Raw genomic sequence first — 13,969 nt, 5'->3', positions numbered from 1 at the left:
TATATAAGTTATACTGCACACCATTTCTATCTCCTCAAAACTAAAAATATGGTAACGGTTGTGATTGTTTAAAATATCAAATAGGCTCAGACCAACAGTCGGTTTCAAGAGCATAATGTCACTAGGTTCCGTGCCAAGTGGCACGGAGCAATACCTTCTTAGAAATGGGGTATAAATACGTTTTGACACCAGATATACCTTCTCCCAAGTCAGACCTTCACAGGGAACGTGATTTCAGGTAAATCCAAGTAGGGGGGGCCATCAGTGGGTTTTGGTCAAAACTTACTGATGGACCTAGACACCTCTGATTCGACCCATTTCAGTTCGAGTGGTAATTTGGAGTTGCAAGGACTCCAAATCTGCTGGCAAATCGTTATTTAAAGCTCTATAGGTGCAGGGAAAAAAATAAAATATAATCAGCCTCCGTTGGGCCTGATATGCTTCAATATCAGGCCCAACGTGGGCCTGATATGAGTGCATATTAGGCCCAACGTGAGCCTGGTATCGTATCATTTCATAAAGATTGAATCTATCTCCCCCTATTATAAACTCCAAACATTCTAACAGGGGCCTGATAAAAAAAATTAAATAAAATCAATTTTAAAAGTCCCCTTCAGAAAAGTTGTGCACTGTTCCGTGCCAACTAGCATGGAGCAATATCTTCTTAGAAATGGGGTATAAATACGTTTTGACATCAGATATAGTTTCTCCCCAGTCAGACCTTCACAGGGAACGTAATTTCAGGTAAATCCAAGTAGGGGAGGGCCATCAGTGGGTTTTGGTCAAAACCCATTGATGGACCTACATACCTCTGATTCGACCCATTTCAGTTCGAGTGGTAATCTGGAGTTGCAAGGACTCCAAATCTGTTGGCAAATCGTTATTTAAAGCTCTATAGGTGCTGGGAAAAAAAAATATAATCAGCCTCCGTTGGGCCTGATATGCTTCAAAATCAGGCCCAACGTGGGTCCGATATGAGTGCATATCAGGCCCAATGTGGGGCCGGTACCATATCGTTTCATAAAGCTTGATTCTATCACCCCCTAATATAAACTCCAAACATTCTAACAGTGTCCTGATGAAAAAAAAAAATAGCATCAATTTTAAAAGTCCCCTTCAGAAAAGTTGTGTACTGTTCCGTGCCAACTGGCACGGAGCAATACCTTCTTAGAAATGGGGTATAAATACGTTTGACACCAGATATAGCTTCTCCCCAGTTAGACCTTCACAGGGAACGTGATTTCAAGTAAATCCAAGTAGGGGAGGGCCATCAGTGGGTTTTGGTCAAAACCCACTGATGGACCTACACACCTCTGATTCGACCCATTTCAGTTTGAGTGGTAATCTAGAGTTGCAAGGACTCCAAATCTGCTGACAAATCGTTATTTAAAGCTCTATAGGTGCAGGGAAAAAAATAAAATATAATCAGCTCCGTTGGACCTGATATGCTTCAATATCAGGCCCAACGTGGGCCTGATATGAGTGCATATCAGGCCCAACGTGAGTCTGGTATCGTATCGTTTCATAAAGTTTGAATATATCTCCCCCTAATATAAACTCCAAACATTCTAACAGGGGTCTGATCAAAAAAATTAAATAAGATCAATTTTAAAAGTCCCCTTACATAGGGTTGAAAAGAAATGTTGTGCACTGTTCCGTGCCAACTGGCACGGAGCAATACCTTCTTAGAAATGGGGTATAAATACTTTTTGACACCAGATATACCTTTTCCCCAGTCAGACCTTCATAGGGAACGTGATTTCAGGTAAATCCAAGTAGGGGAGGGCTATCAGTGGGTTTTGGTCAAAACCCACTGATGGATCTAGACACCTCTGATTCGACCCATTTCAGTTCGAGTGGTATGATGGAGTTGCAAGGACTCTAAATCTACTGGCAAATCGTTATTTAAAGCTCTATAGGTGCTGGAAAAAAAATAAAATATAATCAACCTCCGTTGGACCTGATATGCTTCAATATCAGGCCCAACGTGGGCCTGATATGATTGCATATCAGGCCCAACGTGGGTCTGATATCATATCGTTTCATAAAACATTAAATATCCATAGTATTTTAAGGTAAAAACTTGTAGAGAATGTAAATTAAGTTACGTAGTGTAGGTAGTTTTATATGTTTGTATGTAGTCTTTGTTATTTAATACAGTATTATGTATTATATGAGAAGAGGATAAACTGGAACTGGAATATTAATTATATTACATAGTGATTAGTCAAATATAAGTCACAATATCCTGTGACATCCAAATTGCAATGTTGGTGCTTATCAGTGAAAAGAGAGATAATGTATATAAGTTGTATTGTACACCATATCTATCTTCTCATATATAAACTCCAAACATTCTAACAGGGGCCTGATCAAAAAAATTAAATATAACATACCATTTCGACGCTTCCTCCTTACGGTTAAAGAACCATTGAGCTACCTTTCTTCTGGTATTATCAATTAACCTGTTTATCGGAAGTTCACGTGTCTCCTTGAACAAAGCATTTAAACTCTCTACACAATTGATGGTTAGCATTGTGTACCTTCTGCCACTAAAGTGTGCATTAGCCCATCTTTTAGGGTCAATGTTCTGAAGCCACTTATAAGCATCTGGATGTTTTTCAAGCATGGACTGCATTACGATATCATATTGTAGTGTTGTGTTTGCTCGAGCTGCTGCCCAAAACAACCCTAAACCTGACCTACTGCCAGTATATGTTACCATATTGCAAGACATGTGGTGGCAACAAAAAGCATAATGGGCAGTAGGGTAGACTATCCTAACTGCTGCTATAATGCCACGATGTCTATCTGATACTATACTCATTGACTCTGGATCAACATTAAAGAATCTCTTCGTATGATCCAGAAACCACTCTCATGCAGACCCACATTCAACTTCAGCGATTCCAAAGGCTACTGGGAGGACATTGTCATTAGCATCTATTGATGTAGCCATCAACAACACACTCGGATATTTGTCTCTTAGGTGTGTGGCATCAATTCCAATTAATTTACGAAGATAAGACCTGAATACTCTTTTACAAGCTCCAAAATCCCAAAAACAGCGTTGGAACTGATTAACCTCATTCCTGTGTAGTGCCACATAGGTTTCAGGATCCCTGACTCTTAACTCACGCAGATATAGTGGAAGATCTCTATATGCTTGGTCATAATCTCCAACAACTTTCTTCATCGCTTTTTCTCAAGCTATGTATGCTTTTCTGTAGAATATGATCACTCCAAACCTGGCTTTTATATCTGCTATAATCATACTTGGCTTGTATTGTTCATTAGCAAGAAATTGCTCTTCAACAAAAGAAGCTACAAAGGATGAAGAGCATGCTTGATGATCAGCACTTTCCCTAATGGTGCCACATTGGTGTTCCTTTATATATTTCGTAACAATGAACTCTACATCCCCCCCGGGCAACTACTCTCCACTTACATGGTTGATTGAAGCAGACAACTTTTACTTTATTTTTCCGAGTGTCAACTGGGTTGTATATCATATGTTTAACCATGACATGCTTCACAAGTTCATTCTTGAACTCTTGTCGAGACGGAAATATCTGTCCTACAAAAAATTCATGTTGATCTGTTGCCTCTTCAATTGACCTTTGGAGCAATCGAGAATTTAGAATATATGGATCATCAGCTATTGGGAACTCCTCCTCTAAGTCACTGTACTGTTCTTGAGATATTTCATATTGTTCAATCTGCATATCATCAGCAAAGAATTCTTGTACATCTGTATTGCATTGCATTTCCTCTCCATTTCGGTTATAATACCCTTCCTCCTCACTCCAAGTAGGCTCATAGTAATCAACAAGTGTTGCACACGGGTTTAGAACCTCATCTTCTTGAATACTAGCTTCTTCATTTAGATCAAATGTGAAATTACTGCTTGTATTTCTATTTGTGTTAGGCACACAACTATACTGCGAAGATGATGGAATATTTGTTCTAGATACTTCTCCTACATTAGCTGCATGTCCAATGCTAGAATTTACATCAAGAGTATTCCATATCTCAGAAAGAATTTCTTCAGTTATATGATCATCCCTGATAAATAAGTTACAAACTATTTTAGTAAATTTGTAACTACATAATCTATTGTTGTAGTTAAATTATAATTTTGCTCAAACTAGGAAGGGTTTGATGTAAAAGCAAAGTTTTAACCACATAACACTTTATCGATATCAGGCCCAAGGTGGGTCTGATATCGATGATATCAGGCTCAATGTGGGCCAAATAACATAGATATCAGGCCCAATGTGGGCCTGATATCTCGTTGGGCCTGATATCTATGTTATCAGGCCCCTTTTGAAGCATATACTTCTTGTAAACTAAGACCACCACTGACTAAATCCTAAATCAAAAATAAATAATTTTTAGCCTAACTTAACTATCAACGTCAGAAACTAACATGACTTAAATCGATTAAGTCTTCTATTACATTATAATTCAGGTGTTGTTGAATATTATTCCCCACACAACGAAAATAAATCATAACAACACTTTTTGCCGCCACCCTTCCTACCAATACTGTCATTTTTATTTACCATCAATATCCTAATTTGCAGTAAAAAAATCAATACATATATGTCTAAATCTTTAAATGTGTGCTTCTACTAATTTCCCTCTTGCAAGAAGTTTGTCCTTCTCGGCTGACGTTCTTAACTTAATTTGTCCTTGGTCTCCTCTAGCAACTCTTACACCATTATGCCATAAACCTAACTGGTCTATTTCAATCCCGCCAACCAGCACGAGCAGTAATGGTAAGCGCATGGTTCATATTTCTTTCAAATTTATAACACCACGCATAGGGATGGAGGGAGAGAGACGGTGACAAGACATGCATCCAAACCACAAATTATTTTTCAATTCTATTTTCGGCTTGGATGCTTGGAAAAATGTGTTTAAAAAAGGCGGTTGCCAGATTAGCCAGAGGGGTAATCTGGGAATAGATTTTGGTAAACTACGTCTTTTGGTAAATACCAAACGGTGATATACCTTTTGATAAATACATTAAACCTAGTACGTCTTTTGATAAATTACCGAAAATCTCCTAAAGAATGTATAATCCAATTCTACTCTCTTTAGCTTTACATCTGTTTCTTAGTTATCCTACTTACTAAGCCAGAGTAATACCAACAAAATCATGGCACAGTGAAATTAATAAATTAATTGAAGGAGCCACTCCTGCTACTATTGAAATTGAAAGAACCACATTAGTGTAAGCCTTGAGAAGATTAAGGGAGTCCTTTCGGATGGGTCTAGTGATTAGCACATGAGATATTATCACAATGAGGTCTGGGATTCGAATCTCGATAAATCTGAGATAAATACCTCCCTTATGTGCTAGTCACTATTCCAAAGGCTAATAGCCGCCCGTGATTTACCTCCTCCGTGTTGACCTTGAGACGGGTTGGCGGGGGCGCTGGGAGCGAGCGTATTCGCTTTTTTGCCATAATTGAGAAGGTTAAGGGAACAATCGAATTAGGGGTGCTCTGGTTATGACGTTGTTACTCATTGACTGAGATGCCAAGTTCGAGCCCCCATCTGCGCATGCTCTTATCAATTTAAGTGCCTATTTTGGGCACTGTTGACTGAGGTGCCGCGTTCGAGCCCTCTTATCAACTCTTTATCCGTCGGATACGTGGTACCGAGACTCTCCAAAAAATCCCTTCGAGGGTTTTTGGGTATAGGGTCGTGGAGCAATGGACCTAGTCACATTAAAAAATTTACCCTACCTTAGTTTACAACAGAACTAGGGGTGCTCTGATTATGACGTTGTTACTCATTGGCACTGAGGTGCCGCGTTCAAACCCTCTTATCAACTCTTTATCCGTCGGATACGTGGTACTGAGGCTCCCCAAAAAATCCCTTCGGGGATTTCTAGGGTATGGGGCCGCAGAGCGATGGGCTCAGTCACGTTAAAAAATTTACCCTACCTTAGTTTTGTTCTCTCGAATGGGTCTAGTGGCTAGCGCATGAGGTGTTGCCACAATGAAGTCTGGGGTTCAAATTTCGATAAAATCGAGATAAATACCTCCCTTATATGCTAATCACTATTCTAGTAGCTGTCCGTGATTTACCTCCTCCGTGTTAACCCTGGGACGAATTAGCGGGGGCGCTGGGGGCGAGCGTATTCGTCTTTTACCACAATTGAGAAGGTTAAGAGATCTTAGACTTGTCCCGGAGTTATGATGCGGTATACAAATTGTCACTCAGGTACCCACGGTTCAAATCCCGTTACCCGGCCTGATTAAATTTTTTTTTTAGAAGATTAAGGGTTAAGTGACGTCGTTGTAATAAGTTATGAGTTCAATTCCACAAAATGTATCACAGTTCATCTGATCTCATGCAAAATGTCAATGTGCTGGTAGAAACCCCCCATGATTTATCATCCTTCCAAATCGCATATGGAAGGCTTGAAGGGGCTCTTGGGGTGAGGATTGTCACCTACCTTATGCTACAATTGAGAAGGTCAAGGGCAAAGAGGATAATATATGCATGGACAACGATCATCAAATATTCAAATCCCCCATGTGTGATTCACATGAAATGAAAAAGTTCTCCAAGAAATTTCTGAGTTTCCTTATATATCCAATAAATCTAACTAAAACATATCCATTCTCTCTTATTTCCTCCAGATCAAACACTAACGAAATATCAACAGCTATAAATGTATGTGAGCATTGGATTCTTGCTTTTATAGCTGAAAAACACAAATAATTGAGCTTTTTAGCTAAGAGCATCTCCAATGCAAGCTTTATTAGAAATTTATAAAATTGAAAAATCTCACCAAAAAGAGCTTTTATGATTGTGTATATAAGGTTTGGGGTTTTTAATTTAAGAGCAGGTTTGAGTTTTCAAACCTATTTTTTTCTTTTAAACATAGAGCTAATAATTAATGTCAATGATTGTCATAATGTTTTATAATGTTTCATTTTATAAATAATTAATAATAAGTCCACTTATGGAGAGAATTAATGTACATGAGCCATGCAATTACATGTGGAGAGAATTACAAAAAACTCACTTAGAGCATTAAGAATATTTCAATGAATTTTTATAATGTTGATGTGGCATATTGAAATCTTCAAAAAAGCTCATTCAAAACTTTAACTATTAGAGATGCCCTAAAATTCTGGGATATGAAGTAGTTATGTGCTATAAAATTCTGAACATGGTGAAGAACACTATGTTGGAATCATCAAAGTTTGAGTATCGCATGAATAACAGAAAAAAAAAAATCATTGACCAAACAAACAAGAAAACCAATCTCTTGAATCAAAACAAGATAGCCAATCCCTTTTGCATTGGTAAAAACAATAATAAATGTATTCAGATGCCTGTGGAAGAAATGCTCAAAGAAAAAAAAAATGGTACATTAGGATACAAACAAGAAACCACAACGGTATAAAGCAAGGTTAGACAACGTCAGGATTGAAGAAACAAGCATAGTCCACCATGCTAAGAATAAAGCTACGTCTTTTACTAGATCGGAGCAATGTAAAAGATTACCCGCCAAAAGTAGATCACTAAACAAGTCGCCTTTTACCTGGGACAATCCAAGCAACAGAAGAACTATGGTCGGTGGTGCAAGGAACTGGAGGACTACCAGGCAGAGGTAGTGATTTTGAAGGAACACCTTCGCTCTCCCATAATCCGTGTCCGGTACACGGCTTGCATGCAACCGCTGGTACCAGCAGATAACAGCCTCGTTGAGGTACATTTGAATATTGGGGCGGAGGACCATAAGCTGCAACACAGCAGAAGCAAGGAGAGCCCAAACTCTGAATTTCCTAAATCCCACAGATCTGATCTCGCCGCCGGCCAGCACAATCGCCATTGGCGACACCCAGAGAAGCGGCGCAGCGAAGCCAGCGAGAACGGAGAAGTAAAGGAGAGACTTGTTGATGGAGCCGCACGAGACGACAGCGAGATTCCACCGGAGCTGATCTGTGGCAAGCCAGAACGCTCGGGCCGCCCTAGTCGACGGGAGAAAGAGAAGCCAAGCGAGGGCTCCGGCGAAGACCGAAGCGATTGTCTTTGCGGCTCCAGCGTCATCCCCGCCCAGATCGATGTCAAAGAGGGAGGGAGAGAAGACAAAGACAATGACTAGGGCGGAAACAAAGCCTAAGATTCCAGAGATGAAGCTCAGTTCCTTCTCGGACCTCTTCGAGGCGGATCTCTCAAGGAAGATCCTGGAAAGGAGGAGGAAGAGATGAGCAGTGGTGAGGGCCGCGGCGGAGGCAGCGATCGAGACAGCAAAGGAGGGATCACTGGGGCGGAGAACGCTAAGGAGAGTAAGGTTGGTTAGAGAAACAGCGGACGAAAGAAAAGCGGTATGGAAAGAGGGGAAGAAGAGACGAGATCGGAGCTGGGAGTCAGAGAGGCGAAGACGAAGCAACTGGGCATTGGCATCGTCGAATCCAGGAAGACGATTCTGTGCAGAAGAGGAACGGGAACGGCGCTTGGGCTCGGGAGGTAGATCGGCGGCGGAGGGGCGACGGAGGACGGCACGAGGGCCGTCAGCGCCAGTGCTGTCCGGGTGGATGTAGGTGTGGATGCCGTAGAGGACGAGGGACGGGAGACGTAGAAAGGCGCAGAGGAGGGAGACAGCGGCGGAGGCGACGGCGAGGAGGAGTAGGTGGTGGGAAGGGGAGGAAAGCATTGTGCCCTTGGAGTCAGATCCGAGTCGAGAAGGGATCCGTAATGAAATAGCCGAACCGGTTCACCGTGCTCAATGTGCTGGACCGGTTTGAGAAATTTTATAATTATTTTAAAATGGGATGTTAATTTATAAATGCATTTTTAATATATATTAAAAAAAGAGAGGGAGGGGATAAGAAGAGCGGCGTTAACAGCGGAAGAGACGATGGCCGTCGTAGCTTCGTCGCGGCTTGCCATCTCCTTCCTCTCGCATTCGCCTCGTCTCTCTTCTCCTGCTTCAGCGGCGTCCTTTTCTGTCTTCGTTTCCAGGGGAGTCTCTTCGGCAGCTCGGTTTCGGTGCGCCGCCGGGCAAACCGGGTTCTTCACCCGGCTGGGTCGCCTCATCAAGGAGAAGGCCAAGAGCGATGTTGATAAGCTCTTCTCCGGATTCTCCAAGACGCGTGAGAGCCTCTCCGTTGTGGATGAGCTCCTCCTCTACTGGAACCTCGCCGACACCGACCGAGTTCTGGATGAGCTCGAAGAGGTGGCTAAAAAAAGGATGATCATGCAGTGGGAAGAGTTGACTTTGATTTTCATTCGAATTTTTCTTGTAGGCACTTTTAGTGTCTGATTTCGGCCCGAAAATTTCGTTCAAGATCGTGGACAGCCTTCGGGAAGATATACTAGCGGGGAAGCTGAAGTCTGGAAGTGAGATAAAGGTGAACTTTTTCTTGCTTCAGCATCTTCCTTGTAGGTTTTTCCCCTTCAGTAACTGCCTAAGTTAATGCTCATTAACAAATATCTAGGAGGCTTTGAAGACGAGCGTGCTCCAGTTGTTGACAAGCAAGGGCAGTAAGACAGAGCTTCAGCTGGGATTTAGGTTCTAGACTTTGAATTATTCTTCATGTGTTTTTATCCAATTGGTCTTTCGTCCAAGCTGGACTCAATTGCAAAGCCTTTGATTTCCATGTGCAACCAGAAAACCTGCAGTGATTATGATTGTTGGTGTTAATGGAGGTGGAAAGACAACGTCTCTTGGTAATCATTTTGATCTTGTATGTTCACTTGCACATTTTCCGTTTATGCTTTCACCTTAAAGAAAGTAGCGGAGTGTATTCTTTTCATCCTTAGGCTAGGTACTTTACCCAAGTTACTCAGGTTTATTTTTTGTGTAGGATTTACTTGTAAGATGTAACAGTGATTGCAAAATCTTTTTAGCAAAGTTCTTTTCAACTCATCTATTTGTGTTTGAATTTTGGAGTTAATTCTACCTCTCATTATGCTCCTGTATTGATTGCAACTAGACATGTAATTCATGTATAGAGATGAATTGGTTGCTGATTGATAAGGCAAGAGCTGTTCCTATTGTGTTGAAATACTTATAAATTTGTAGCTAATCAAAATCTAGATAAAAAGGAGTTCACAGTGCTTCCTCTTCCATCTCATTGTGTGTTAACAAAGTTATTACTTTTTCTGTCAGGTACTCATAATTAATAATCAATGATATTGGATTTTTTTTGGATTAATTCTGAATAATATGCAAAAAAATATTATTTTGCCCTTTTGGTTTGAGCATGTAAACTCTTGGACTTGTGTCACATTCTGAGTTATTTTGTTTTGAATTTTTTCAGGAAAACTTGCTCATAGATTGAAAAATGAAGGGGTAAAGGTATAGCTCTTTTTGTGTGTATCCTTGGTGCTTATTAATTTAAAGTGAGGTACTTTACATTGTTACTGACCTTCGTGGCAACACTCTCATTGGTATAGCTACAGTTACTACCAACTTGACTACTCTCTCAAACCGCTTTCTGATAATTTCGCAAAAAAAATATGTGGTTTTGCTGTATATTATTTTCATCTTTGAAGCATCACCAAAGGCAGTAGGAACACTACATGGTCCGCACAGGCACTCACATTCTAGCTTGCTTTATGTGAGCTATTCTGTTAATCAGCAGCTCCTTTGAGAAGAAGATTGTCTATTGTTGCCACTTCCTACAGGATTTTCATTAGAAAACTGGAAATTTACCTTGTGATTGTTACATTCGAAATGATAACTAGTTTGTTAAATGATTCAAGAGATCCATTTATTTCAGGTTTTATTGGCAGCAGGTGATACATATAGAGCAGCAGCTAGTGAACAACTGGAAGTATGGGCTGAGAGAACGCAATCAGAAATAGTTGTGGCTGATGATGATAAAGTGAAGGCCCCATCAGGTTTATTTGTGTTGTATCTTTTCCATCCATCAGATTTCAAGTTCACCAAAATTTTTTGTTATATTCTTTCCATATTGTCCTGGTAATGCTTACTTGTGTGTCCTCTAATCGTATTTCCTACGTAGTCCTTTCAAAGGCAGTGAAAAAGGGCAAACAGCAAGGCTATGATGTGATCTTGTGTGATACGTCCGGACGTATGTGACATTTATCTGCCCTTTAAATTTATATACTCTAGCAATTATTACTTGCTAACACAACTCAAGTCCTTCAGGTCTTCATACAAACTACAGTCTAATGGAGGAGTTGGTGGCATGCAAGAAAGCTGTTGCCAAAGTCATTCCAGGTGCTCCAAATGTATGACCAAACTTCACTACTGACCTTTTCATAACTTAATAACCTATTTACAATGTTGGTTAGACAGGCTATTTTTTATGACAATGCACGATGTCTGTCTACATCTTTTCATAATTGATCTATTGGTATGATTTGAGATGCTCTTTTGAGAGAAAAAAAAAAGAGCATATCTTATTCTTTACATCTGTTTGAGCCCACTTTTGTGATATATATCAGTGTCCTGATATGCTTCCATTGTAGCAAGAGCCTCATCAAAATGACAATGCATAAAGCATCATCTTAGCATGATGGACTACTATAAAGAATTATTCTGCTTCATACATGAAAATAATGCTTGGTATAGCTTCAGAGGTTGATGGATTAGTTCACTACATTTGCGACAGCCAAAAATCAGCTTTTGTTCCATTTTGTCATGCCCTGACATATCAAGCTTTATAATGAACTAGGCTAACATGAGACATGCAGAAATCTGAACATAGATAGGATTTTGATTTCTCATAAACCATACTGCAGAAGAAACAAGAAGGCATGTAATAAACCTTATTAAAATGTTAGTTATATCAATTGGTAAATGAAGCCAACTTTTAATGCTGCACCCTCCATCTTGCTATCTAAATTCAAGTCATTTATATCTCTGGTCTTGGATTCCTAACACGATCACACTAGAAATTGTTTCAACTTTATGCCTCCCGAAAGACTTCATGGTAGTCATCTTTTAGCACCTGGAAGTTCATTGTTTTCCTTCATTTGAGTAAATTAAGAACCTGTTATCCAAAGAGATACTAATTTAAAACATCTAGGTTAATCATATATGCAAAGTCCAACCATAGCAAACAATCATTTAATTTATTTCCAGAGTAATGAACAATCATTTTCGTATTTGTTCAAACTAGCCATGGAGAATTCCTGGTAAAACCTAGACAGACTGAAGAATCTTCAAACATTATCCTTTCATCACTCTACTCAACTATGCACCAACTATAAATAATAATATGTATAATGTTGATTGGTGTTCCATGATGAGTCACTGGAGAGTTAGTAAATGCTAACAACCACTGAAGAGATGTAGTAAATGCTAACATCGAACTATATAGAAATTGTAGCATTGATATTCATGTAGAAAGAACTATCGGGGACATTAAAAATGTTCTGCTATAAACTACACAACTATATCGAGTATATGCTCGACTGCAACTATCACTGAAACAGTGGACTCTAGGTGTCTTCAGTTCACTAGTAATCGAACATAGACAAACTCTGCAGAATAACTCATTTAGATAATCTTGGGTGAAAGCATCCATTTCCAACCTTTGTACGGCTACATATTACTCAACCACTCTCAGGAGTCCATTTGTAAGCCAAGGAATGTCATATTACTTTGATACAACTCAATGAATTTCTTGTAATTAACGTTTGACAGAGCACAACTGTCCTCAACCCTCTCCTGTTAAAAAATTTGGGTTTAGAAAACAATCTTCTTTCTAGTTTGGTTTCTGGCAAAACAACTCAGTTTGTCTGGTCATTATTTTCAATCTATATTTAATCTTGAAAAAATGCATTGGACGTAGGATGTCTCTTGGTTATTCTTTTTCCTTGTTTGATATTTTTTTCTGTCTGCTGCATTATCAGGAGATACTGCTTGTTCTTGATGGAACCACTGGTTTGAACATGCTGCCCCAGGCGAGAGAATTTAATGAAGTAACTCTCTTTGAAGCTATTTTTCGAGTTCACATGTGATTTGTTTGTTTTAGTGAAATTTCTCAATTGAATAAGTCATTTAATGCATTTAAACTGCCAAAAAATTTCTGAATTGCGTTAGTACTATAACATAACATAGTGGCACACTTGGGTTTTCGATTCATGTGGTTTATTGCTCATCCATTTTTATTAGCTAGAATATGCCTTAGAGATGAATCTACTATTATTGAAGTGGCAGACCCTCATCCTATCCGGCCTTTTGTATGAGCAAACATCTCAGAATGTAAAAAAGGAAAATGGGAGAGAAAAGGAAGATAGACAGACTAAGACAAACTGTTGTAATTGACGACGATGATAGACAAGTTGAGCATTCTTATGTGTTGGAAGAAATCTGTTGTAGTTAAACACATTGGTTGTCGCTTAGATCATAGTTACAACTCTATTTCTTGCAGTGCATGACAAACATATTATGCTTGCCTCCCAAAATATAAATGCTCCATAAGCGAATAGAAACTCCATAGTTATAACTGAATGCAGGTTGTTGGCGTCACTGGATTAGTACTAACGAAGCTGGATGGTTCCGCTCGAGGAGGATGCGTGGTACGATTGCTCATCCATGATCATCCCTTTGTTATTTCATGAATCCATTGGCAGTCAAAATTGGTGTTGTAGCCGCTTGACACTGTTTCAATTGCAGGTCAGTGTGGTGGAGGAACTCGGTATCCCTGTCAAGTTCGTCGGTGTTGGCGAAGGAGTTGATGACCTCCAACCATTTGATGCTGAGGCCTTCGTTAATGCCATTTTCTCTTGACTTTGGAGGCATTATCCTGGAAACATCTTTTGCAGTTTTTTCTGAAGATGGCACAAAGCTTTCTTGATGTGATGAGACATGTACAGTTGACCCCCTGTTCTAGCAACATTAAACCTAGATATTTGAAACATATTTTTCAATCATTAAAAACTGTAATGCGTGTATAAAAGTCTGTACGTGATTTTGATGGAAAATGATCTCTTCAGCATTCTTTCCTCTTGTTCAAAC

General features: G+C 39.7%; 2 protein-coding genes across 2 annotated transcripts; one reads left to right on the top strand and one right to left on the bottom strand.

Moving 5' to 3' along the window:
- Nucleotides 1-7,301: 7,301 nt before the first annotated feature.
- On the bottom strand, nucleotides 7,302-8,736 carry LOC122056204. Its single transcript, XM_042618039.1, has one exon. It carries the CDS (start codon nucleotides 8,684-8,686, stop codon nucleotides 7,400-7,402), a length of 1,287 nt encoding a protein of 428 aa, XP_042473973.1. The 5' UTR covers nucleotides 8,687-8,736; the 3' UTR covers nucleotides 7,302-7,399.
- A 94-nt stretch (nucleotides 8,737-8,830) lies between these two features.
- LOC122056205 (cell division protein FtsY homolog, chloroplastic-like) lies at nucleotides 8,831-13,952 on the top strand. The gene is made up of 11 exons (XM_042618040.1): nucleotides 8,831-9,208; nucleotides 9,279-9,383; nucleotides 9,471-9,544; nucleotides 9,644-9,702; nucleotides 10,296-10,333; nucleotides 10,758-10,878; nucleotides 11,004-11,072; nucleotides 11,150-11,232; nucleotides 12,862-12,930; nucleotides 13,468-13,530; nucleotides 13,628-13,952. Exons 1-11 carry the CDS (start codon nucleotides 8,891-8,893, stop codon nucleotides 13,739-13,741), a joined length of 1,113 nt encoding a protein of 370 aa, XP_042473974.1. The 5' UTR covers nucleotides 8,831-8,890; the 3' UTR covers nucleotides 13,742-13,952.
- The last annotated feature ends 17 nt before the right edge of the window (nucleotides 13,953-13,969 follow it).

This window comes from Zingiber officinale, chromosome 3B (genome assembly GCF_018446385.1).
Source record: "Zingiber officinale cultivar Zhangliang chromosome 3B, Zo_v1.1, whole genome shotgun sequence".
Taxonomy (NCBI): Eukaryota; Viridiplantae; Streptophyta; class Magnoliopsida; order Zingiberales; family Zingiberaceae; genus Zingiber; species Zingiber officinale.
This window is presented reverse-complemented; position numbering and strand designations above follow the sequence as displayed.

Excerpts from the sequence above, each read along its gene's own strand:
- LOC122056205 (XM_042618040.1), top strand. The coding sequence starts at position 8,891 with ATGGCCGTCGTAGCTTCGTCGCGGCTTGCCATCTCCTTCCTCTCGCAT. Across the intron at positions 9,209-9,278 it reads TTCTGGATGAGCTCGAAGAG|GCACTTTTAGTGTCTGATTT; the intron begins GTGGCTAAAAAA and ends TTTTTCTTGTAG. Across the intron at positions 13,531-13,627 it reads CCGCTCGAGGAGGATGCGTG|GTCAGTGTGGTGGAGGAACT; the intron begins GTACGATTGCTC and ends TTTCAATTGCAG.
- LOC122056204 (XM_042618039.1), bottom strand. The coding sequence starts at position 8,686 with ATGCTTTCCTCCCCTTCCCACCACCTACTCCTCCTCGCCGTCGCCTCC.